Source organism: Oryx dammah, unplaced genomic scaffold (genome assembly GCF_014754425.2).
Source record: "Oryx dammah isolate SB20612 unplaced genomic scaffold, SCBI_Odam_1.1 HiC_scaffold_27, whole genome shotgun sequence".
NCBI classification, from domain to species: Eukaryota; Metazoa; Chordata; class Mammalia; order Artiodactyla; family Bovidae; genus Oryx; species Oryx dammah.
Window position 1 is genome coordinate 130,122,279 of NW_024070211.1, and position 26,329 is coordinate 130,148,607.

Below are 26,329 nucleotides of genomic sequence, written 5' to 3' on the forward strand. Positions count from 1 at the left end.
TCAACCAGGGATGGGACCCACAGACCCTGCACTGGAAGGTGAAGTCTCTACCACTGGACCACCAGTTCAGTTCAGTCACTCCGTGGTGTCCGACTTTTCGACCCCATGAATTGCAGCACGCCAGGCCTCCGTGTCCATCACCAACTCCCAGAGTTCACTCAGACTCGCGCCTATCAAGTCAGTGATGCCATCCAGCCATCTTATCCTCGGTCGTCCCCTTCTCCTCCTGCCCCCAATCCCTCCCAGCATCAGAGTCTTTTCCAATGAGTCAACTCTTCACATGAGGTGGCCAAAGAAAGTACTGGAGTTTCAGCTTTAGCATTATTCCTTCCAAAGAAATTCCAGGGTTGATCTCCTTCAGAATGGACTGGTTGGATCTCCTTGCAGTCCAAGGGACTCTCAAGAGTCTTCTCCAACACCACAGTTCAAAAGCGGTAAGTCCCTATATTGTATATTTTGGAGTAATTTTTACTTTTACCGTATGGGTTTCTTTGATGAAAGAAGTTAAAAATTCCACAGTCAGATCTGTCACTTTCCTTTGTAATTTTATCCTTTGTTCCACACTTACTTTGAGATAGATGAAAAGCAATTCACTTATATTTTCTCTTTGCACTTTTACGATTTTTTCTTTTCCCTTTTAAGATTTTTTAAAAACTTTAAATCCTGCTCAAATTTAGTGTCTGGGAATTTTTTAAAAGTATGAACAGGTAAAATAATGTGAGTCCCGGAGTCATACTGCTGCGTTCAAATGTGGTCTCACCACTCTGGGCTTCCCAAGTAGGGCTATTGGTAAAGAACCTGCATGCCAAGGCAGGAGACGTGAGAGACTTGGGTTCAGTCCCTGGGTTGAGAAGGTCCCCTGGAAGAGGGCATGGCAACCCACTCTGGTATTCTTCCCTGGAGAATCCCACGGACAGACAGTCCACAGGGTCCCAAAGAGTTGGACATGACTGAAGCGACTTACCACACGTGCATGCTACATAGTTGAGTAAATTGGTTAACCTCTCTAAATCACAGTTTTGTTGTTTATTAAATTGAGATTAACAGTAATCCCACCATAGGATAGATAGAGGAATGAAGAGCTATAAAAAACAAAAGCACTTAGCTTGTGCCATTAGCTATTATCATAGCAGCAGAGAATACTCCAGGCAACATAAATAACATGTATAAAGACACAAAGGAATGAAACAAATTTATGCATTTAGGAAACTAGATGTGGTGTGGTAAAACGGGGTGTCAAGTGTGAGGCGGGCAGGGTTGACAGACTGGAGGGGGAGAGAAGCTTTGCCTAGAAGCTTGCTCCCCATGCGACCCGGGAAGTGGGAGCCGGTGAAGGCTTTTAAGCAAGCAACCCACTGAGACGTGCAATGCAGGGTGAGCTCTGTGGTAGCAAAGTGGAAAGTGGAATAGATTCAGTTGTAGATGAACACAGCTTTGTCACAAAAACATCCTGCTCCACCCTTCACTCCCCCGGTTCCTCCTCCCTCAGGGCAAATTCTTTGCTCTCACTATTCTGGTATTTGCTTCTTTACTTCCAAATATCATGTTCAAACTATTTCTTGACCTTTTCCCACCATAGATAGAAATGGGATAATGATAAATAAATAATAACAAAGGAAATGGACCTAACGAGCCCTAAGGTGATGGATCTAAAAAAAATGAATCTGGAGAGAGAAGAATGAATCAGCTGGACTTACTAGTGAGTGAAAGCCCAGTAATGGAGTGGGGGTGAGCAGGGGTGGGAAGGAGAAGAAGTTGTCTTAGTCAGACATCACAGAAGCAGGCTGGGAGCAAAAAGATGTGTTCTCTCTGGGAGACTAATCTTTTAAGCATCATTTCCTGGACTATGACAAGTGGAGCATTACTCCAGGCCCCTGTCTTGGTGGTTCTCCACTGCTCTGAGGACCAGGTCTAGACAACTCAGGAGGTTTGGGGAAATGGGGATCAGAAAATCTGGTAGCTAGAACACTAAAACAGCACTGTGATTTCATGCCAGGGAATGAGTATATAGACAGTGGTCTCCTCTGCCCTCCAAGGTGGAAGGGCCCAGTTCCTCCTACATGAGCAGCCTCCTGTTTGCCATTTGGGGTCCTGCAGACGCGATCATTTCTTAGGTGTGCCATGAAGTGACAGGATGTGTGAAGGGCTTTAGAAGGCCCAGGGTGCTCACTAACCACATCCAGCCTGCTGGGCCGCCGGCCAGCCCCCTTCTATTCAAAACTGTAGCCCTTTAAAAATGTCTACCCTTCTCCCCGTCACCACTCATTCCTATCTCCACCCACTATTCAAAACCATCCTTAAGCTATGCTGAATCCCACAGTTTAAAGCGTTTAAGAGAGAAGAGTTTCCTACCCACGGTGTGCTTCCGGTCAAGGTGGCCATAGGCCCACACCGTGTAAGTCGAGGGCCCAGGAGAGGCTGCGAGGGTTTGCCGAGCAACCCGCACGCTTGACATTTCTAGTAGAACAATGGGACCCCATTGTCACCCGCAGGAAGTTCATCTTCACAGCTGCCAGCCCGTTCGTCAAACCCATAATCCTCAAAAAAAAAAAAAAGGACGGAAGAATGGAGGAGGAAGATACTAAAACCGAATTTGTGGGCGACTGCAAGAACAAAACAAGAACAGTGGATTAGATGACCCTGGAGCCCTTCTCTTCCTGGCACTCTCCTCTGAATCATCACGCTCCACTTGTGACGTTGCAGACTCGGCCAGGCAGGCGTGGGATGCCCGCTTCGCCCCGGGAGCCTCGAGGCGTCACCGCGGCTTTCCACGCCGCGGTCCCGGGGGACGCGAGGGGGCGGCGGCTTGACGGATGCTGCGGTCTGCGACCCCGGGCCGAGCGAGGCCGCGCGCCGCCCGGCTGCGCCTCGCTTTCGGACGACCACCGCCGCGCTCCCCGCCCCTCGCCCTGGAGTCGTGCCGGCGGCCCTACGCCCGGCGCCCCTCGCTAGCCTCGCACGCCGGGCCACCTCCTCCTCCGCATTTTCCGCCTCCTCCCCCGCCTCTTCCGTTTCTGGAGGGAAAGGCTGCAGCCTGCTTCTGGGCTCCGCATCCCGGCTTAGGTAATACGTTTTCCTCTTTGCGCGCCCCTCGCCCCGGCGCCACAACCTCCCTTCCTGCTCGGATCTGGGTCTCCCCGCTGGGCGAACAGCACGCACCCGTCGCCTCTCCGCACGCTGGGTGAGTAAATCTGGGTTGGGTGGGCGCCTTGCCTCTCCGCCCGGCCTGTGATGACCTCTGTCCACTACAGCGAGCCCGCCACCCGGCCCGGCCCGGCCCGCTCGCTGCTGCTACCAGCCGGGCGGAGGAGCTCGCGAGTCCTCTGGCTCCCTCGGTTCCGCAGAAACTACCCGAAAGAAATAGACGGAAGGAAGAAAGACTGGCAAACAACTTTTTTTTTTTTTTTTAATTCGATCATTAGCATTTTTAAGTCGTAGAAGCTGATCTGACTATAGCCGAGGGCAGTGCCCCGGGTTCAACAGGTAGATGGCGTAGCTGTCAAGCGCCCCTTCGTTTTGCTTTGAGAGATGCTTCCAAGTGTCCATCGCTGTTGGCTGACGCTAGTGACCTAAGATGAGTGTAAAATAAACATGAAGAGACTATATTTAGAAGTCTTTGCCTTCTTGCTTTTAATCCCCTGCATTTTGAAAGATGATTTTCTGAGATGTGCATAATTATTTGGTGTGACCAGAGGGGAAAATAGTTTACATGGGTTTGGCCGAGTTAAGTATATTGTTAAGACACAAGGAGCGTGAAAAAAAAAAAATTCCCTAGATTATTTATTACATTCATGAAGAATACATACAAACGATTAGAGTACTGGGGGGATTTTCGGTTTTAAAGCTACTTTTAAAGCGTTGAATAAGCAGAAGTTTGCCCGCTGTGTGAATGCGTTCACTTCCACAGTACAGTGGGTTAAGGCTGTGTGGATAGACCTCTTGAGTGCATCCCACATGTTGAATAAAAACTTTTTTTTTACTTTTTTTCTGTGATTTCTAGCTTTAAAAATCAAAGAAGTTGATAAGGATCAGCCCTACTCAGCCTGATAATAGTCTAATGATGAAAATAATCTACTGAACCACTATTGACTGATGACTTAGCTAAGTGACCTAAATTTTTACCTTTTAAAATAGGGAATATTAGGGGAAGAAAGGTAATAGAAGAGTTCGTTTTTTCGAGGCAGATATTTGTTTGCATTCTTAGAATCTACTTTTAAGCTCTTGTGGATTTTTAAACTACTCTTGAAGTTAGTTCTTAGTCATAGTCATGAAGAAGATTACGTAAAATGCATAAAGTTACAGTTTATTTCTTCATAGAATAAGCTACCATTTCTTTTCAAGCTTTTGGACTAAATCACCACTTGATTGGAAATTGCAGCTTGGACTCATACTATTTAATGTGAAATGTCTTATTATAGATTTAAATTACAGCTATACTAGTGGTAGTACTGAATTTTTAAAAAGAAAAAAGATCATGTCTAATTTGAAATATAAGGCCTGTTAGGGCATCTATGGGGTCGCACAGAGTCGGACACGACTGAAGTGACTTAGCAGCAGCAGCAGCAAACAAAAGCTATAGAGTATTCATTATATATTTATTTCTGCTTTTATTTCTCTCTGATACCAATTAGAGTATATCTTAATCCATGTCATTTTGTAGACAAATTGCCTGAGATAATGGTGTTCTATAAAGTGATTAATAAAACCATGTGTCTTCATTTATTAAGTGTGAGGATGATATATACATGAAATTTTTCTAGATATGTGTCCTCAGTAAATGTCCTTGTTAAAATATTTTGAATCTTAAATTGCTTAAGCATTAACTGCTTAAGCATTAATTAATTGCTTAAATTAATGAAGCAAATAAAACTTTCTAGATTGATGTTTTTGTTTGATTTGGAGCTTAGAGATGAAGGAAGAGCTGAGGGTACTTTGATTCTCATCTCTCATGATTGGTGAGTAGTAGTCCCCAAACTTGTCTAATTTTTAAAATTACTGAGATGGCTGGATGGCATCACTGACTCGATGGACGTGAGTCTGAGTGAACTCCGGAAGTTGGTGATGGACAGGGAGGCCTGGCGTGTTGCGATTCATGGGGTCACAAAGAGTCGGACACGACTGAGCGACTGAACTGAACTGAACTGAGAGGGCACGTGAGAGGAAGGAGGATAGCATTGGTTTTTAAAAGACTTCCAGTTTGCTACCTGGGATTTCCTGAATCAGAATTTCTAAGGGAAAGAAGATACTAAAAATAGGTCAAAATGATAAAAATTTAAAAGGGCAAACCAAAACAAACACAAAAGGCAAGATTGGAAATCACAGATGCACAATAACTGCTGCTGATATAATCTATTAGGATTCCTGAAGATAACATGTTCATAAATGGAAGCTGTGGTTTTGCTAATGTGATAATGTCACACATTGAGGAAATCTGAAACTTTTATATTGTTTTTAGTCAAGCCTTCCAGGGTGATTGAATTTAGCAAAGATTTTTACATATTCAGTTTCTTTTTTGTGGTTCAGTTCAGTTCAGTGGCTCAGTTGTGTCCTACTCTTTGCAACCCCATGAACTGCAGCACGCCAGGCTTCCCTGTTCATCACCAACTCCCGGAGTTCACTCAAACTCACGCCCATCAAGTCGGTGATACCATCCAGCCATCTCATCCTCTGTCGTCCCCTTCTCCTCCTGCCCCCAATCCCTCCCAGCATCAGAGTCTTTTCCAATGAGTCAGCTCTTCGCATGAGGTGGCCAAAGTACTGGAGTTTCAGCTTTAGCATCATTCCTTCCAAAGAACATCCAGGACCGATCTCCTTTAGAATAGACTGGTTGGATCTCCTTGTAGTCCAAGGGACTCTCAAGAGTCTCCTCCAACACCACAGTTCAAAAGCATCAATTCTTCGGTACACAGCTTTCTTCACAGTCCAACTCTCACATCCATACATGACCACTGGAAAAACCATAGCCTTGACTAGATGGACCTGGCAAAGTAATGTCTCTGCTTTTCATTATGCTCTCTAGGTTGGTCATAACTTTCCTTCCAAGGAGTAAGCGTCTGTTAATTTCATGGCTGCAATTACCATCTACAGTGATTTTGGAGCCCAAAAAAATAAAGTCTGACACTGTCTCCACTGTTTCCCCATCTATTTCCCACGAAGTGATGGGACCGGATACCATGATCTTAGTTTTCTGAATGTTGAGCTTTAAGCCAACTTTTTCACTCTCCACTTTCACTTTCATCAAGAGACTTTTTAGTTCCTCTTCACTTTCTGCCATAAGAATGGTGTCATCTGCATATCTGAGGTTATTGATATTTCTCCCGGCAATCTTGATTCCAGCTTGTGTTTCTTCCAGTCCAGTGTTTCTCATGATGTACTCTGCATAGAAGTTAAATAAGCAGGGTGACAAGATACAGCCTTGACGTACTCCTTTTCCTATTTGGAACCAGTCTGTTGTTCCATGTCCAGTTCTAACTGTTGCTTCCTGACCTGCATACAGATTTCTCAAGAGGCAGGTCACAGGTGGTCTGGTGTTCCCTTGTGGTAGGCAATCTTAATTCAAGTTCTTTAATGTTATAACAGCACTTTATTAATGGATATTTAGTGCCGGTTACTGTGAAAGTAATCTACAGCAAATCATCGTACCTGATCATTTCTCTTCCATGTCGGCTTCCCTTGTAGCTCAGTCGGTAAAGAATCTGCCTGCAGTGCAGATGGGTTTGATTCCTGGGTTGGGAAGATGCCCTGGAGAAGGAAATGGCAACCCACTCCAGTATCATTGCCTGGAAAATCTCATGGACAGAGGAGCCTGGTGAGCTGCAGTCCATGGGGTCGCAAAGGGATTCTCTTTCATATAACAGCCTTATTTGTTACTTCTTTTGTGTTCCTAATCAGGGAAGACCAACATGCAAATTTTAGTAACTTATTTATAACTTTTATTAAAACGACCCAACACCGTCTAAAAAGAGAAAATAAAATAAAATAAAACTTGGACATAAAATGTGGTTAATTATATATAAAAATGAATTGACAAAGTAAAATATTAATTATCTATAAAAGAATTCATTCAGATGAATTACCACATGGCAAGTATTCATTTCTTTCTGTCTCTATTCCTTTTGCACTCTCTCGATCTTTTTTTTTTCTTTTTGAAAGGTGGAAAAGGGTTCCTTCCTTTCTTGTTTTCATTTTAATCAATTCAGTATTTAAAATCTTTTAACTTAATTATCCAAGTTTAAATTAATGTAAGTATTTGCTAACTTTATCAATAGATACTTAAATTTGTCCTTTTCTTTACAGAGTGATGATGGTAGGTTTCCCTTGATACTAATGAGAGCTGTAATAAATAGCAAAGGATTAAATTCAAATGACTAAAGGAAAATGTTATTTAATATGGTTAAGGTAATCCTAATGTACTTAAACTTTTTAAATTATCAGTAGTTTCAAAAATAGGATCTTATCTCCCAAGTTCTAGAAAACCCCTCTAGTTAACTCCTTGGAGTTTCTCAGAATGACATGTAATCCCATATAATCTCAGTTTGATCTGGGAATCATGAAAGATCTGGTTTTAAAATATGGCTGACTATAAGCTTCCATGAATAGCAAAAAATGAGGGAAATAGAAATGGAAAAATAAGATTAAGAAGATAAATATTAACCAGCTTAGACAATTACCTGTGGTTTCAGGATTAACAAGAATGCAAATGCATTTAGTATATTAATGTACTGGAGTGGCTTTAATGAACCTTTTATATCCTTTTAGTATTTTGACCTTTTCAAGTAAAAGGTGCTATTTCTTTGTGTTCCTTAAATATCTGTTAAAAATAAACATTCACCTTTACAAAATGGAAGTAGAATGATAAGATATAGGCTGCCAGAAATCCAGTCTGCCAAAATGACACATAATATGATCTGTGATCTTTGCTTTCTTATGTAATTTATCACTGCAGAAATAAATAATAATAACCATCTTCTAAAATATTGTGTTAAGAACTCCTTTGAATCATGTTTCCTCACCGTTAAAATCCTAAAACTTACATAATGATTAAACCCTTACAGATTAATCTTAGTGCAGTAAAATCCTTTTAAACATGTTTATCTCAAATGGAATGATATCAGTCAGTTAAATTACAGAATTCCCACTGTGTATCATGAGGAGATGAAAAAATTGTGTGTCCTGCTCTCAAGGAACTTAAAACCTATTAGAGAGAGAACAATTAGAACTGGGGTCAGGGGCTTAGGCCTTCTTCATAAGGTTCACTAACCCAAACCACTGTAACCCAGAAACACAATTTAAGTATAAAAACCAGTGTGGGCATTTCCCTGGCAGTCCAGTGGTTAAGACTCCCTGCTCCCAATGCAGGGGGTGTGAGTTCAATCTCTGGTTGGGGAATTAAGGTTTTGTATGCCACACAATATGGCCAAAAAAATAAAACCAGTGTGATTGCAGTGTAAAATCAAATACAAGGCAAAGAGCCTAGTGCTCTTTTTCAACTTAATTTTCATGACTTGTCCCCCCAATCTTTTTTTTTTTTTCATTCAACCAACAATATTTATTATGCCCTTCCTTATTAGGTTGATGATAAACATCAAAAGCTTTTGAAATATATGTTTTTTTGAACTTGTAATTTTGTGTTTTACTCCTTAAAAATCATAGTTAAATACATATAACATAAAATTACCATTTTAACCAATTTCAAGGGTGCGTTTCTCTTACATTAAGTACATTTCCACTGTTATACAACCATCATCACTATCCATCTCCAGAACTTTACCATCATCCCAAATTGAAACTCTGGATCCATTAAACAATAACTCCACATTGCCAGCTTCTCCCAGCCCTGGTAGCCACCATTCTACTTTCTGTCTCTATGAATTTAACTATTCTGGGTCCCTCATATAAGTGGAATCATACAATACTTGTTTTTTTAAGCCTGGCTTCTTATAATTAGGATATTTCCAAGGTTCATGCATATTGAGGTATATGCCAGAAAATTTCATTCCTTTTTAAGGCTGAATAATATTCCCCAACGTCTTTTATCTGGAAAATGGATAATTAAAAATCAGAAAATTTGGAACTGGAACAGATCATAGAAATCATCTCCTCCAATCTCTCTGTCCTTTCTTTCTTTTCCTTTTCTATGTTTACAAAAATGAGGAAAAACAAGTCCCTGAGAGCTTACTCATGTGGCTAAGGTTTTACACCTGGTTGGTTAAAGTCCAAGCAGAGCCTAAGAACCAGCTCTCCTGTGGCCTAAACATGGCTCCTATAGACCATAAAAAGCAAGTGTTAAGTGAGTTGGTGCCAAAAGTAAGTGTTGCAAAGTTCAGAAGAAAAGATAAAATGACTAAAAATGTTACATTCAAAAGGAAACATTAAAAATGGATTTGAGGATTAAAATCTGTGGTCATGTATGGATGTGAGAGTTGGACTGTGAAGAAGGCTGAGCACTGAAGGATTGATGCTTTTGAACTGTGGTGCTGGAGAAGACTCTTGAGAGTCCCTTGGACTGCAAGGAGATCCAACCAGTCCATTCTGAAGGAGATCAGCCCTGGGATTTCTTTGGAAGGAATGATGCTAAAGCTGAAACTCCAGTACTTTGGCCACCTCATGCGAAGAGTTGACTCATTGGAAAAGACTCTGATGCTGGGAGGGATTGGGGGCAGGAGGAGAAGGGGACGACTGAGGATGAGATGGCTGGATGGCATCACGGACTCAATGGACATGAGTCTGGGTGAACTCCGGGAGATGGTGATGGACAGGGAGGCCTGGCGTGCTGCGATTCATGGGTCGCAAAGAGTCGGACATGACTGAGCGACAGAACTGAACTGAACTGAAGATTGATGATATTCATGGAGAAAGCAACCTTAGATATGCAGATGATGCTACTCTAATGGCAGAAAGTGAAGAACTAAAGAGCCTCTTGATGAAGGTGAAAGAGCAGAGTGAAAAAGCTGATTTTAACGCTCAACATTCACAAAACTAAGATCATGGCAGCCAGTCCCATCACTTCATGGCAAGTAGAAAGGGGAAAAGTGGAAATAGTGACAGATTTTATTTTCCTGTGCTCCAAAATCACTGTGGATGTTGACTACAGCTATGAAATTAAAAGACCTTACTCCTTGAAAGGAAAGCTATGACAAACCTAGAGGGCAAAGACATCATTTTGCTGACAAAGGTCCACATAGTCAAAGCTACGATCTTTCCAGTAGTCATGTGTGGATATGAGAGTTGTACCATAAACAAGGCTGGGTGCCAAAGAATTGATGCTTTCAAACTGTGGTGCTAGAGAAGAATCTTGAGAGTCTCTTGGACTGCAAGGAGATCAAACCAGTCCATCCTAAAGGAAGTCAACCCTGAATATTCATTGGAAGGACTGATGCTGAAGCTGAAGCTCCAATACTTTGGCCACCTGATGCAAAGAGCCAACTCACTGGAAAAGACCCTGATACTGGGAATGATTGAAAGCAAAAGGAGAAGGGACTGATAGCAGATGAGATGGTTAGATAGCATCACTAAGTCAATGGAAATGAATTTGAGCAAACTCTGGGAGATAACTGAGGACAGAGGAACCTGGTGTGCTAGTCCATGAGTTTGCAAAGAGTCAGACACAACTTAGCTACGGAAAAACGACAAGATTAATAATAGGATTAACAGCTGCCAAACTAATATTCTGCTGGAAAAGATTCTTTCTACAAGCCATACTTTTTTTGTCTTGAATTAGGCATTAAATTTTAAAATATTTTATTTTTTCCCACAATTAAGATAGCTACACTGAATCTACTTTCTTTCTTTTTAATATTCTATATGATTTCAGGTTTCATTTCTGACACCTTGGTGGTATGCTAAAAACATCTTTTAGCATATAGAAGTTTAATTCTGTAGTTGGAAGGTAGCAGACAGAAAAGAGCTTATAGTTAGTGAAAATGTTTCTAACTCTGGAGGAGAGGATAAAGAGGAGTCACTATCAAGTTTAAAAGTATTTCTAAATGGAATGTTTTTTCATACTTTTCAAATGCATTCTGAGAAGACATTGAAATCTATATTTCAATAGCAATATAATGCTAATGTGAAATACTTATTATGTAGATCAACTTTTTTTCCAGCACTTAATTTTTGTTACAAAAAAAGTCAATATAGTTGACCCTTAGCCAACCAAGGCAGTTGCAGTAGCTAATAGCTTTTCCCTGTTCTGCTCCTGAATACCCAGTGAGAGACATCGCTGATGGTTGAACCTGGTGTTTCCTTAAATTGTCGAATAAAAATAGCTGAGTGACATTCCCTGTCCTCAACCCAGATCTCCTGGATCAGTATCTCCAGGGGAAGTCTAAAACTCTATATTTATTGAACACAGTTCAACATTTATTGAACACCTCTGAGGTATGCTCTCAGAGTCATAAGAAACCACACACATTTAAATCTCCTGCCAGACAGAGCACAGAGAAGCAAACCAGTGTTGGAGGGCTGGGAAAGAGATTTGGCATGCCTGCATTCTCCCATGGCCCTGGTACAAAAAATGGAGGGTTCCTGGAGGAGCCAACTGTCACACAGACTCTCCTCTCTCTCTCTACACACACCCTTTTAAGAACTTTGATTCAATTAGAAATACATGCAGAAAAGTATGCAAGGCCCGAGTGTATAGCTTGATGCACATACACAAATTCAATCCACCCACATAACCATCACTCAAATCCAGAACATTCCCAATGCCTAAAGGCCCCATCATTTACCCCCATCAGTAAGTAATCCCTCCTCCTTCTCCAAGGGTAACCCCCTTTGCAACTTCTAACACCATAAATTAGTTTTGCCTTCTCTTGAACATCAATTAAATTAAATTGCTCAGTGTATTTTTCTTTTTGGTGTCTGACTTCTTTCACTCAACAGTATGCCTTTGTGAGATGAGTCCATGTTATTGCCCAAAGCAGTAATTCAGTAATCTCACTGCTGTATAGTATTTTCTTCTGTAAGTCTGTCTCAGTTTATTTCATTTCATTGTTCATGGTCTCTTGGGTTATTTCTACTGTTCAGTTCAGTTCAGTTGCTCAGTCGTGTCTGACTCTTTGCAGCCCCATGGACTGCAGCACGCCAGGCTTCCCAGTCTATCACCAACTCCGAGGTTTACTCAAACTCGTGTCCATTGAGTCAGTGATGCCATCCAACCATCCTCTGTTATCCCCTTCTCCTCCCACCTTCAATCTTTCCCAGCATCAGGGTCTTTTCCAACAAGTCAGTTCTTCACATTAGGTGGCCAAAGTATTGGAGTTTCAGCTTCAGCATCAGTCCTTCCAAAGAATATTCAAGACTGATTTCCTTTAGGATGGACTGGTTGGATCTCCTTGCAGTCCAAGGGACTCTCAAGAGTCTTCTGCAACACCACAGTTCAAAAGCATCAATTCTTCAGCGCTCAGCTTTCTTTATAGTCCAACTGTCACATCCATACATGACTCCTGGAAAAACCATAGCTTTGACTAGATGAACCTTTGTTGGCAAAGTAATATCTCTGCTTTTTAATATGCTTTGTAGGTTGCTCATAACTTTTCTTCCAAGGAGCAAGCATCTTTTAATTTCATGGCTGCAGTCACCATCTGCAGTGATTTTGAAATTATGCTGCTCATAAATATTGTATATGTCTTTTAATATACATGTGCAGGAATTTCTGTTGAGGACAAGACTACAAGAGAAATTGCTGGATCATAGGTTATGCTTATAGTCAACAAATTCTAGTTTTCCAACATGGTTGTACCAATTTCACAGTAGAAGAGGCTCATTGCTCCACATCCTCAGCAAACCTTGTCATTTTCAATCTTTACCTTTAGCTATTTGGTCAGACATGCAGTGGTACCCTGTAGTGATTTTTACGTTGCATTTTCTTGATAATTAATTATTAACATTATCTTTTATTATATTAATAATTATTAATAGTATCTTTTAATATATTTATTGGCCAGCTGAATATCCCCTTTGATGAAGCATCTGTTCAAGTTTCTTGTCCTTGAATAGATTCTGAGAAGGCGAGTAGACATCAGGCATACAGGCAGGAGGAAGGGCTTGTCAACCAGAGGGAACAGCATGTGCAAATGAATGACCTGCCCAGAGCGTGGGAGTAAACGGACCAAGAGTGGGAGAGCAGCCCCTGAAGTGCTGGGCTTAGTCAGAGCCTGTGGAGTGCTGACAGCGGGCTCGCAGAGATCAGAGTGAAGCGGCACAGAAGAAGCACAGGCTGTCTCGTGCTGCACACCCAGTGGATTGCGAGAAACGTGCAGTGACCAAGTATCTGAGAGCTGAACAAAGCTCATGCCCTGGAAGGACCGCTCAATTTCCAATGAGCTGAAAGCTACAGTTTATAAATCCCTGTTGGTGCTTGTGGTACGGTCTTCCTTCTGGCCTAGGTGACCGAATGCACAGATGAGCGTCTCCTAGGGATGTCAGGGGAGGCTGCTGTTAGTAAATCGCACATTTGCCATCATCGGTTGATCCAGCTGAGCCCCTCTGTGTGGGGCTCACTTCTGTATACCATCTGCTTGGGCAGCTTCCATTCTTTAAACTACTCCCTGAAGCAGCCCTGTGCTGGAAGGGGATAAGGAACAAGAGCAATGTTCCCCCTACAAGAGCAATGTGAGCTAAATAGAGTTTTGGCCAGCCTCAGCATGTGCCCACCCAGGGTGAGTCCTGGACAGCTGCACCCCGTGAGAGGTCACCAAAAACACTTCTAGTGAAACATCCAGGTATTTCATGGAAGTTGAGCTGTTTCCCCAACAATAATAGCAGCCAGTCAGGGCCACCACACAGTCATTTCAAATTGCCAGTCCTCCAGGGATGAGTGAAAGAGTGAATTCAAGTTATGAATGGTGGGCATGGGGTGGAATTGTCTCATGGGCAAGAATGTGGGCTCTGTAAAAGGAGTGGATTATCTGCAGGAAGAAATGACCGTCAACAGAAATGCTCTGACCTGCTTGCCTGTTCATTAGCGAGCATTTCTGTTTTGTTGATGCCCTCCTCTCTTTTGTCACACCTCTATCATCACGAGCAACACAAGGGCATGGCCAGATTCCGGTACAGCCAGGCTCCTCACACAAGAACAGACACCGTTGGCCTTAGAATCTCTATAGATTTCCTGACAAATAACCCCTTGACAGAATAATGACCCTCCGGAGCCATCTGTAGATAGTCTGCCGTGAAGCCAGAGTAGTCTTCAACACCCGGGAGCCAGAGAAACCAGACGCACGGAAACCGAAGCAGTCAGATCTGGCCTTCATAAAGGAACTTTTTTCTGGGTCATTCGAATAATTGCAAGTAGATTCCAGCCTTTTGGATTTAATAGAGTAGTAAATTTTCAGAAAAGATTTCAGTGACCCATAGCAAAGCTGCCAGTCTCTTATTTTTCAAGCAAGGACTGTGGTGGTGAGTTCTGTGAAACTGTATTTAATCGTCGTTGCTGTCATTTGTTGCGGGCTTCCCAGACGCTAGTGATTAAGAGCCCGCCTGCCAAGGCAGGAGACTTAGAGACACGTCTTTGATCCCTAGGCTGGGAGGATCCCCTCTACTGTATGTAAGGCCCTGTGCTTGGTCTTGTTTAAGCATGTGTGGTTTCTTATGACTCTGGGAACATGTCCCACAAGATAAGTATTGTCTTCATATGGCAGATGAAGAAAGAGGGTAGGTAAATTACCTAATGCCACACAGCTAATCGATGGCAGAGCCCTGGTTTACATCCCAGGTTTGTCTGATTCTAAAGCCTGTGTCTTGCCCATTATACTGTTTATCCCATCTGAAATATGGGTATATTATTCAGATATGATTTTTAAACATCTGCTCAGAAATTAAAACTGAGATATGTCTTTGTAGAGAGATTTGGGAGTCCGTGAAGAATCTTAAGATTTTTTTTTCCTTTCTAATTGACCTACTTCAGTTTATTCAACGTTTCTCTAATAGATGTGAAAATTCCATAGAAGCTAAAGAAACTTTCTATCTGACAGTGTGACATGATCTTATGTAAACATGTAGATATACATTTGGTCTGAGGTAGTGAAGAATATAACTTCTTTAAACCTGTTCTGCTCAAATGTGACTTGAAATGGGTTGTCACAAAATAAGGCGTATGAGTATTTCAGTGTCCATTGACCATTAATGATTTGGCTGTAAAAGTGAGTGGCTTCTAGTGGGAAAGACTGTCTCACAGATTTAAAGTTATTGACCACATAAACAGGAAGAAGAACCCTGCCCCACTTCTCTGGCCAGAAAACAGAAGACAAAGGAATAGATTGGGATGGTATTTGCTGAAATTATCAAGGTCTCTTTGGGCTGAATTTTATTCCTCTAAATTCGTGTGTTGAAGCACTATCTTCCCCGTCCCTCCTAACGTGACCGTGTTTGGAGATAGGGCCTTTATCTTAGCTCAGTAAAGGTTAAGTGAGGTCACATGGGTGCGCCCTAATTCAGTCTGACTGGAGTCTTTATAAACAGAGGGAGAGGCACTTGGGGATGCTCATCTGCAGAGGAAAGGCCATCTGCAAGTCAAGGAGAGAGACTTTGGAAGAAACCCACCCTGAGAGTCTTGGACTTCCAGTCTCCAGAACTGTCAGAAAATAAATCCGTTGTTTAAGCCACCCGGTCTGTGGCACTTACGGCAGCCCTAGCCAACAAGTGCTTGAGGAATTAGGTATTTTGGCATAAGCTGACACCCCCACCCAACGCCTCATGTCAAGATAGCCAGCTGAGAGAGACCTCAGTAGAACATAGGTGGGCTTTTCCTATCCAGCAAAGATGGTTTACATTGAGATTGAGGATCTGCTAGAGAAAAGATTTTCCTGAGAGTAGAGGGGAAATGAGTATCAAATCATTTTTTTTTTAACAGTTAGACTACTGACAGCTATCAGGTAGGTATGTGTGTTCCTCTCCTTTTTGCTATATAATGTACCTTATAATAATAGTTTAGTGATTATTTATCCCACGATTGCTCGTTTCTTCCCTTATTTAACAGCTAACAATTTATTAAAGGATTTTATTGGCTAGAGCACTGGCTGCCAGTGTGGGTTTCTACCAGTTTGCTTGGGCTTGAATCTTGTCCTAGCCACTTCCCACCTGTGTGGTTTTGGGCAAATTACTTAACCCTCTTGTGCCTCAGTTTCTTTATCAGTTAAAATGGAGATAATAGTATTTTCTTCATAGGGTTGTGTGAGAATTAGAGTTAACATATGTAGAGTGCTTAGAAGGATACCTGCCATAAAGTAAGCACCTACTGCATACTGGCTGTTATTAGTTTAGCCTGGGTCTCTCTCTCTGCCTGGATAACTGAGAGCACATGGTCCCACCGAGATGCCTGAGCCCCGCTGAGATTACCAGCACAGTATTGAAGGATGAACAACCTTAAGAACAGTGGCCATTACATCTCAATGCTGAGCGTCATCTAGGAGGCTGACAAACATACAAATTCTTGGGCCCTGTCTCCAGAGGTTCTGACTGGCTAACTTGGGATAGAACCCAGAAATCTGTCTTGTAGTAGACACCTTAGGTACTTCTAACGTGTGGTTCTCAGAACACCCATTAACCACTAATCTCAAGGAATTTCTTCCATATTCAAGGCTATTAAATTATGGCAAATGCAATAACTTACTTAACTGCTGCTGCTGCTGCTACTGCTAAGTCTCTTTAGTTGTGTCCGACTCTGTGCGACCCCATAGATGGCAGCCCACCAGGCTCCCCCGTCCCTGGGATTCTCCAGGCAAGAACACTGGAGTGGGTTGCCATTTCCTTCTCCAATGCATGAAAGTGAAAAGTGAAAGTGAAGTCGCTCAGTCATGTCGAACTCTTCACGACCCCATGGACTGCAGCTCACCAGGCTCCTCTGTCCATGGGATTTTCCAGGCACGAGTACTGGAGTGGGGTGCCATTGCCTTCTCCGACTTACTTATCATGAGTCTGTAATAATTTTCACTTAAAGTATTTGAAATGCTTAAATAAAGCTAACTTAGGTCAGTCATGAGTATATAAACTTCCTTTTAAAATCATCTAAATGATAATTTCCGCAAGTGTTAATATGAGCTGTTAAGAAGCTCGAAGAAATTCTGTACTGGATGTACAACTCAGTTTCTTCTAAGAGTTTCCCTCATGTTGAGTCCTTCAAAGTGAGGGCAAATTGTCCAGCATGCCCCTGAGTGCTGCGGCCTGCAGAGTGAACCGAGTTGAAGACAGAGAGAGATCCGGAAGCGGTTAATGGAGAGAAGCACAGAGGACAGGGCCTCGTTCATTCGGACAAAACAGTCCAATCAGCCAGAAAGCAGCCGGCTAGCTATGCAAATTAACTAGGAAGTCTTGCCTGTAGATGATGATAGTTGGGAGAGATTGTTATTTTTTAATGGGGCTTGGACCCTGGAGCTAAAGAAGTTCTGGGGGTGGCTTACACAAAGCCTCGTCCTGAGCTGAAACTGGGTGTTCAGCCTGGAGCTTGACTAGATACCGCAGTGTTTCCAGGTTCAGAAGAAAAGGTGGTTAAGGTTGAGCGCTGGGATAGCCTTGGAACTGAAAAACCTAATTTACTGTGTTATGATGAATTCTGAAAATCTGTGCCCCTGTTCATTATGGGACTGAAGTTTAGAGCTGAATTTTTTCCCCCATTAGTCAAGTTGCTCTGCTCAGGTGATGTGAGAATACTCACTATTGAGGAAATAAAGATCAGGTTCTCAGGTTCAAAGGGGAGAAATACCAGATCTCTCAGCTGCTGTATAGAAACTTATCAGGACTAGGTTGGTGAGTTTTCTGTGTGAAGAGAAGGGTGGTGGTGGTGCCTGGAGCTTGTAACCTGTGTAACTCACCTGAGTGAGTTCTGAGGACATCACAGGGGGAGGTTTTTGATTATTCAACGCTGTGGTGGTACGGTGTTTCTTTTAAAAAAGCTAATCGGTTTTAACAAAGTGGAATAAAATAGACAATACTGGTATTTTTTAATAATATGCACAGGATGGAAGCTTTTATTTCTTTTGGCTGCACTGTGTGGCTTGTGGAACTTTTGTTCCCTGACCAGGGATTGAACCTGGGCCCTCAGCAGTGAGAGCCTAGAGTCCTAGTCACTGGACCGCCAGGGAATTCCCTACTGGTATTATTAAACTAGGGGTAAAGAATCTGCCCGCCAGTGCAGGAGACATAAGAGATGTGGGTTCAATCCTGGGTGAGGAAGGTCTCATAGTGGAGGAAATGGCAACCCACTCCAGTATTCTTGCCTGGGAAGTTCCATGGATAGAGGAGCGTGGTAGGCTACAGTCCGTGGGGTCACAGAGTCAGACATGACTGAGCACGTGCATGCACACACGTGTGCACACACACTGACTGTTAATCTAGAAAATTTTCAAATTGGACTCCTTAAAATCTTCATGCTGTTTTTAAGATAAAAAGTTACTTAGATACTCAGTTCATTTATTCTTTTCCCTTATAATAATTACATAATGTATACTAAGAAATCAAAATTATTGAATTTATATACTTGGAACTTATGTATTTTACTGATATATATGTATCCATGCATGTATATATTATATAAAACTTATAATTAATAGCACATAGATGCCATAAGTTATTTCTAAGTCAAGATGCCTCAGCTATATTAATATAATTATTTTTCTTAATGTTGAGGTTTGTTGACCAAAGTGATTTTTTTCAATGTATTTACTCCTTGGAGGAAAAAGCCAAGGTAGTCAGGTGTTTTTGTTTAATTTCTAACTCTATCGTCTCTGTTACCCGGATTTGTGTTGTTGCCATAACACCACTTTGTTTGGACAGTTATCTTCAGGACTTGTGGAATTCTTGTCCTTTGTGCTTAATTGTCCTAGAGCATTTTAACATCATTTATTATTATAAAAACAGTATATATTTACTGTAGAATTTTTGATAATTACAGAAAAGCATAATGAGAAAAATCCTCCACAATTCTAGTACCCAGTGATAACCACCATTAAACATTTAACTACCATTAGAACATCATCTCGGAGAAGGCAATGGCACCCCACTCCACTACTCTTGCCTGGGAAATCCCATGGATGGAGGAGCCTGGTAGGCTGCAGTCCATAGGGTCGCTGAGTCGGACACAACTGAGCAACTTCACTTTCACTTTTCACTTTCATGCACTGGAGAAGGAAATGGCAACCCACTCCAGTGTTCTTGCCTGGAGAATTGCAGGGACGGGGGAGCCTGGTGGGCTGCCGTCTATGGGGTCACGCAGAGTTGGATATGACTGAAACGACTCAGCAGCAGCAGAACATCATCTAGTCTTTCAAACTCTCTCTCCATATGTATAAACAGAATGTATGTGTGTATTAAACACAAATTAGGAACATACTGTGATACTATATATACTTAACATTATAGCATTTTAACATATTCCTATTAAATTTCTTCAAAAATATTATTTAATAACTAATAATAGTTTATCTACATTCCACCAATATTTAAGGTTTTTTTAACTTTTTGGTACAGTCAATAATACTAATCCTTCTGGTACAGAAATATTTAAAATAGTAAATATAACTTTCTTACATAAACATAACTTTCTTAATTCAGAAAAAGGCCAACTGGAATTAGTGGCTAAAGGTAATAGCATCTCTAGGTATTTTGATCCATTTTCCTCAAATTTTCCTCTATAAACCTACATTTTTACATGCCCATTAGCAGAATATCAGCATCTGTTTCTCCACACCTGGAAGAATGAATGTTAACTTTAGAAACAGTTTTGCCCGTCTAATAGTGATGTAGGATGTCTCATTGTTTTATTCACTTGCCATTTATTACTATTGAGGTTGGACATATCTTTTTATGATGGTTGGCTCATTATCTTAAGAAAATAGCACATGATTTTTAAAGCAGACTTGCTTAGGGCAACACAGCTATGAGAGTTCACAGCTAACTCCACTGCATTGACATCTTCACTGTTGTACTCGTTGTCAGCCTCCCACAGTCCATTAAGGGATTTTTTTTTTTTTAAGAAGTAAAGTATTTGTTAGGATAATAAAGAGTGTGAGCTTCTGTGTACGATGGAGTCTGAGCCCTGCCGTTTAGTCTTATGTAACCTATATGAGTTGCTTAACTTCTCCAAGCTGCAGTTTCCTTGACTATAGATAAGGCTGATAATCCTCACAGTAATTCTCATAATAATGAGATAAGAGTTATTAAAGCATTCCATAAAATGCAGCTACTATTGAAACAGAGACATGTTGCCCTGCTATTTACCCAATAGGTATGTCAAGGCATTGTAGCATGCCTCTTAGATGCCAGAACTTTTCGAATCCCAACAGGTTGCATGTTTTACTTCATTTTATTATTTAAATTTGCTGTAAGCAGCACAGCTAGTGGGACATTTTTAATAGGAAAAAAAGCGGGGAGCGGGTTGGTACATCCCCTGGGCTGCTAGCTCAAGTGTGATCTCAAGAGTCTTGCAGGACACTGAGATGTCTGCCGGTGTGGTGCTTGGTACTTTACAAAGTTACTCCCAGACTGATAGGATAAACCCCCTTTCACTTCTTCCTTCTTCCCCCAGAGGGTGAAAGAAAAGGCACTACTTTAATAATGTTGCCAATCTCATGCGCTCATTCGAAGGCCATTGCATAAACTTGGCTTTTCCTTCTAACATTGTGCTCGATTATCCACCCGCCTATTGGTCTAGAGTTTGGTAAATATAGTATAGACTCTCATTTAGAGACTTTCTTTCACCCAGACGTCAGTTTTTTGTCTAATGAATTTGAGACTATAAGTATGTTGATCTTGAAAGACAGGTTTCAAATTTTAGGTGAAGCTTCCACCTGAGGTTGTGACTGTGATCTCTACTAGCCACTCAGACATGCTGACAGGTTGACTCACACTCTCTGAACTGCTTTCCGTTTCACATTCTTGTACTTTCCCAGCTGACAGCTCAGCGGGTGGGTGCCTGTTCCACCAGCTGCTGCAACCAAACAGCCCGGTTCAGAAATGTCAGATATCCTCCAAGAGCTGCTCCGAGTCTCTGAGAAAGCTGCCAACATTGCCCGGGCGTGCAGGCAGCAGGAAGCCCTCTTCCAGCTGCTGATAGAAGAAAAGAAAGAGGGAGAAAAGAACAAGAAGTTTGCAGTTGATTTCAAGACCCTGGCTGATGTACTGGTACAGGAAGTTATCAAAGAGAATATGGAGAACAAGGTAAGGAATGTCACAGCCAAGGTAATTGCAAATTATTTGCCCCTGTGGTTCCCCCCATAAAATAGCTCACCTCCTCCTCCCGACAACCCGCCCCCCAGCACCATGGATTCTAACAAACAACTAGGTTTTCCCCCCTTATTTTGACTTCAGTATTACTAAAATGTGTGTTACAGGAAAAACTTAAATGTTGAAAAATAATCCTCCTAATTCTATCACTAGAGAAAACCACAACTGTTTTGCTAAATATTAGAACGTTTTCCTTCTGTGTGTGCATGGCAGGTTTAATTTCACTCTAAAGAAATGAGAACATACTGTTTTATAACTCTTTTTTGAACTTGATAATATTAAGTCCCACCTTTTGACGTAGTCATTTACCTAATGGTTGCCTCAGTGATAGCTTCATAGGGTTCTGCAGACTTATTAAGTCTCTCTTTATTTTAGTAGGAAAACGTTGTTTGTAACTAACAATGATTGTAATTCTAGGTCTTTTAAGCTGACTAGGGTAAATAAACTATATTCATAAGCAGTTATAGCAAACAATAACCTTAGCAGGGACTTGTAAATGCTTACTGTGAGCCAAGTACTTATCTAAGGGCTTTAAATATATTAGTTTAACTCCTAACAATTTTATGAGGTAAGAACTATTTCAATGTAATGGAAGAGAAAAGGGAGACACAGAGGTTAAATAACTTGCCTAGGGTTGCACAGCAAATGAATGGTAGAGCTGGGTTTTGAACGTGGGCTGACCAACTCCAGAGTCTATGCTGTTTGTGATACTATATTACCTTTTATATAATAATCGAATTACTTTTCTTTTAGATTTGGGAGGATAGAATTTTATGTCAGAAAGCCCTATAAAATATTGGAATTGTTTCTATGAAATTTTCAAAATGTTAGGAATTGTTTAGAATCATTTAAGTGAGCCCTTGACCACAGGTAGGAAGAGAGAATAAATGACCCCTTGAAATTTCTACAAACTGTTCTTTTTCATGCCCTATACAATCTGGATCCAGTGGAAGGAAATTGATTTTTGTTACTGATCAAGAGAGCTGGGTGGAAGGGATGGTCGAGCAACTGGATTAGAAGTGTGAGTTTTGTGGGCTAATATTTGCCTCAGAGCATTATAACAAGTTCAGGCAGTTGTTCATTCATGGAGTATCCGCCAGGATTTATGAACACATAAATGATACTCACTTTTGGTATGTATAAAGTGTCATGACTCTTACTTACGTACTACAGCCTCAGAAAGGGTCTCTAGGCAAACTGGGAGGCTGGAGTGTCAGCCTTTGATGACTTGACCAATAGGTTCACTGCCAGTATGTGGTGACTTGCATTGTTCTTCAAAAGAGTTAAAAATAGTAAGTAGTTGTGGGCACGGTTACATCTATTGACCATCTGTGAATAACTGAGCTCAAATATCTGAAGCATTTCCTTGCTTTCATTGCCTGAGAATTATACTCTTACCATAATTCAGTACATACTTTACTACAGAGAAAATCAGAAGCAAAATGTGTCTGAAAGCTTCCTGGTCATACAGAGATGAGACAAGTTTCCTATTTAGCTTGTTTCTTTTCGTTTTTTCATTCCATCAAAATATTGATGCATAAGTTGTTGGCAAATAAAATATTTCCCCTTTTTTGCTACATTACCTTCCTAGCCTGATGGCTAATGAAACCTTAACATGTGCAGAAAACAAAATTAAATGTTATCCTCTGCTCCTTTCTATCTGGTCTCAAGTAATCATCTTAGGTAGGTAGGAACATTAACTTGTACAAGTTACTTGGCTACTTTGTAGGAGCAGCAGTTAAAACATCTCCTTTGTAAACATTCTAGCTTATGGCCCTTAACTAGAAGGATCAGGTTCTAGAAGTACTTCTGCAAACTCAACAGAACATAAGGAAACCAGACTTCTACCATGATTTGGACTTTCTAAAGGAGCAAAGGAGCAGGAAAATGTTAGAAAACTACTGATATTAGAAAAGTGCTGAACCAATCTGACTTCACTTATTACACTTGGATTGATTTCTGGAATTGTAAACTTCCAAATTTCTGACCTACTTGTGCTATTTAGTTTGAAATGTAAAGTGGAAATTATTCAGAATTGAACATGAATGTGGGATTTTTTTTGTTGCTGTTTTGTATTCTTGTCATATTCTGAATTTGTTCAGTTTCCAGGCTTGGGAAAAAAAATTTTTGGAGAAGAATCCAATGAATTTACTAATGATTTGGGTAAGTACAAGAATCTTAATATAGTTTTATAACTTACTTATCATAGGGTATTTTTATTTTCAACTTACATCATGAAATTAATGTTTGGAGGCCTTTCATGTAAATACATATTTGAATGTTAAACCTCATTCAGCACTTCAGGATAACCTGCCATGTAAGACAGAGATGTGGCATCTTAGAATTATTTAGCAAGTTCACGTGTGTTCTAGGTATAACTCTGTATCACTGAACAATGATTTAACCTTTGGGAAAGTTGCATGGCCTTTTGAGAATCTGATGGAACTTATAGATGCCCCCAAAGGATGCAGATTTACACAGATGCGCAGACAATCTCAGGTCCAAGTAGACCCATTTGTGGACCTCCTGGAGAGCCCATGGGCTTCCCCTGTGGGTCAGCAGTAAAGAATGCACCTGCAATTCAGGAGACCCGGGTTCAATCCCTGGATCAGGAAGATCCCCTGGAGAAGGGAATGGCAACCCACTCCAGTATTCTTGTCTGGAGAATCCCATGGACAGAGGAGCCTGGTGGGCCACAGTCCATGGGGTCACACAGAGTCACTTAGGCCTGAGGGACTGACACTTTGGGTAGTCCACAGACCTAGGCTGAGAATGTAGAGAAGGCCCTGTCCCTGAATGACCTCATTGCTTCTCTGGTCTCAGAACCTCTGTAAAGGGAGCTGGACAACCTAAAAGATTCCTTTTAGCACCATGTTTTAACTCTAATTGGTTTCCATTGAGCCAAATTCTTCTTTGATGGAACCCCATGCTAAAGCTGAAACTCCAATACTTTGGCCACCTCATGCAGAGTTGACTCACTGGAAAGACTCTGATTGGGGGCAGGAGAAGGGGACGACCGAGGATGAGATGGCTGGATGGCATCACCGACTTGATGCACATGAGTTTGGGTGAACTCTGGGAGTTGGTGATGGACAGGGAGGCCTGGCATGCTGCAATTCATGGGGTCACAAAGAGTCGGACACGACTGAGTGACTGGACTGAACTGGACATGTTCCCTTGTGGTAGAGAGCAAAATACAAAATCTCTGACCCTTTTTTAGAGAGGGAAGCAGTTTTTAGTTTGCCTGGGTTTTGTTTGTTTAATGGTAGAAGATTAAAATAGTGAACTTTAAACAGATCATGTGACAAATAGTTAAACATCTAGAGGCATATTTACAAAGAAAACTAATTTCTGGATTAACTCTGAAAAAAATTTGTCATTTCATGGGCTGTATATTGATAGTTCTGTGACACTCAGTAAGAAGAAAGAGAAAGCTCAGTTAAACTTAAGGTTAAAAAATCACCTGTGACTTACCCGTAAGAAATCCTACACTTAAAAACCTATATTTGGCTATATCATAAACAGTTATTGTAATATTTATCTAGAATGATAGGGGCAAAAATGCATTCCACACACATTTTCCTGAGAACTGAAGGAGAGGATGGGCTCAGTATATTAGAGGGCAGAGACCCATGGTGAAGGAGGAGCTGGTGGATGAGGTGAGATGAGATCATGGAAGTTCAAAGGAAGGATTTTCCTTAAGTATGATGAGAATTCAGTGGCAAATTTTAAGCGGTGGAGTAATGTGATACAATTTGCTCCTTTGAGTGAACCCATGACTTTTACTGAGCCTAGAGTAGCTGCTCCGGAGAAGGCAATGGCACCCCACTCCAGTCCTCTTGCCTGGAAAATCCCATGGGCGGAGGAGCCTGGTGGGCTGCAGTCCATGGGGTCGCTAGAGTCGGACACGACTGAGCGACTTCACTTTCACTTTTCACTTTCATGCATTGGAGAAGGAAATGGCACCCACTCCAGTGTTCTTGCCTGGAGAATCCCAGGGACGGGGGAGCCTGGTGGGCTGCCGTCTACGGGGTCACACAGAGTCGGACATGACTGAAGTGACAGCAGCAGCAGCAGCAGCAGCAGCAGAGTAGCTGCTCAGCAAGTGGTGGTGATTAACATTATTCCCCAACTTTAAGAATCTCATTTAATTTGAATTAAACTTAATTGACTGATTCTTGCTGTTTCAGAATCATCATTGTCATAGATTCACAGTGTGCTTTCCAAACTCGAACAGTCACAGGAGTCACCAGGGGATCTTGTCAGACCTCAGCAGGTCTGGGATGGGGACTGAAGTTCTGAATTTGTAACAGGCGCTCCGGTGATGGCGACGCTGCTGGTTTTTGGAATGGCTAGGTTAGCTAGGAGTGTTTGTCAAGATACCTCAGGAGCCCCAAAGTGCCATGTTTCCTTAATTTAAAGAAATTTATATTCTGCATTGCTGTCACTTTTTGTTGGTAAAACTCCTAGGAGAGCCTCTTTTCTCATTTGTGCTTGGGGGTTGGAAACCAGATGAAGCAAGGTCTAAGAAGTATCTTTAAAGTGATGGCAAACACATGGAGTTGGTAACGTGGGGTTTCAATTGCAGAAGCAGCTTTGCTTACATCCTGATTTCCAGTGGTTTCACAGAGGAGAGCTATTCTGTGTATGTGATTCAGAGTTCTACAGCTTTACCATATTTAAAGATGAATGTACGTCATCTCATATTTACAGAGCATAGACAGTTTTTAGTTAAAAGCAGCATCATAGAGGGAGGTAGAAGCCCTTCTGTGTACTTATTAAAAACTCTTCTTTTCAATCAACATATTCAAACATGAACCCTTAGGGTGACCTCTGGGATATTAAAAGCCACAAGGTAAAAAACATAGAAGATTGTTTATCAAAGACTCAGGGTTCAGGATTCTTAACATGAGCTGCCTTAAACTGGATACAAAAACTGTGCATGTGCCCATGTGGAAACTGTTTTTGGAGAGAAGGCCCTTTGGTGCCTGGAATTCATTTCTTACTGTGAGGCGGTTGAGTGACCACTGAATCAGCTTTGACTTTAGGAAGCCCACTGGGTGATTCTGGCGGTCAGCCAGATTAGGAGACACTAGCCTGGATATCTTTTGTG

The 26,329-nt window shown here is 41.5% G+C and overlaps 1 protein-coding gene across 3 annotated transcripts in view; it reads left to right on the forward strand.

Annotated features, from left to right (window-relative positions):
• Positions 1–2,700: 2,700 nt before the first annotated feature.
• The window catches only part of INPP1 (inositol polyphosphate-1-phosphatase), a 29,263-nt gene continuing 5,634 nt past the window's right edge, over positions 2,701–26,329 (forward strand). For 2 of the 3 annotated variants that reach the window (XM_040227851.1, XM_040227849.1), the window contains exons 1-3: positions 2,701–3,181; positions 20,883–21,150; positions 23,319–23,379. In XM_040227851.1, coding sequence (XP_040083785.1) covers positions 21,107–21,150; positions 23,319–23,379 — 105 coding nt within the window. In that variant the 5' untranslated portion in view covers positions 2,701–3,181; positions 20,883–21,106. The remainder of the gene's footprint in view (positions 3,182–20,882; positions 21,151–23,318; positions 23,380–26,329) is intronic. The other variant, XM_040227850.1, reaches the window with a different exon arrangement.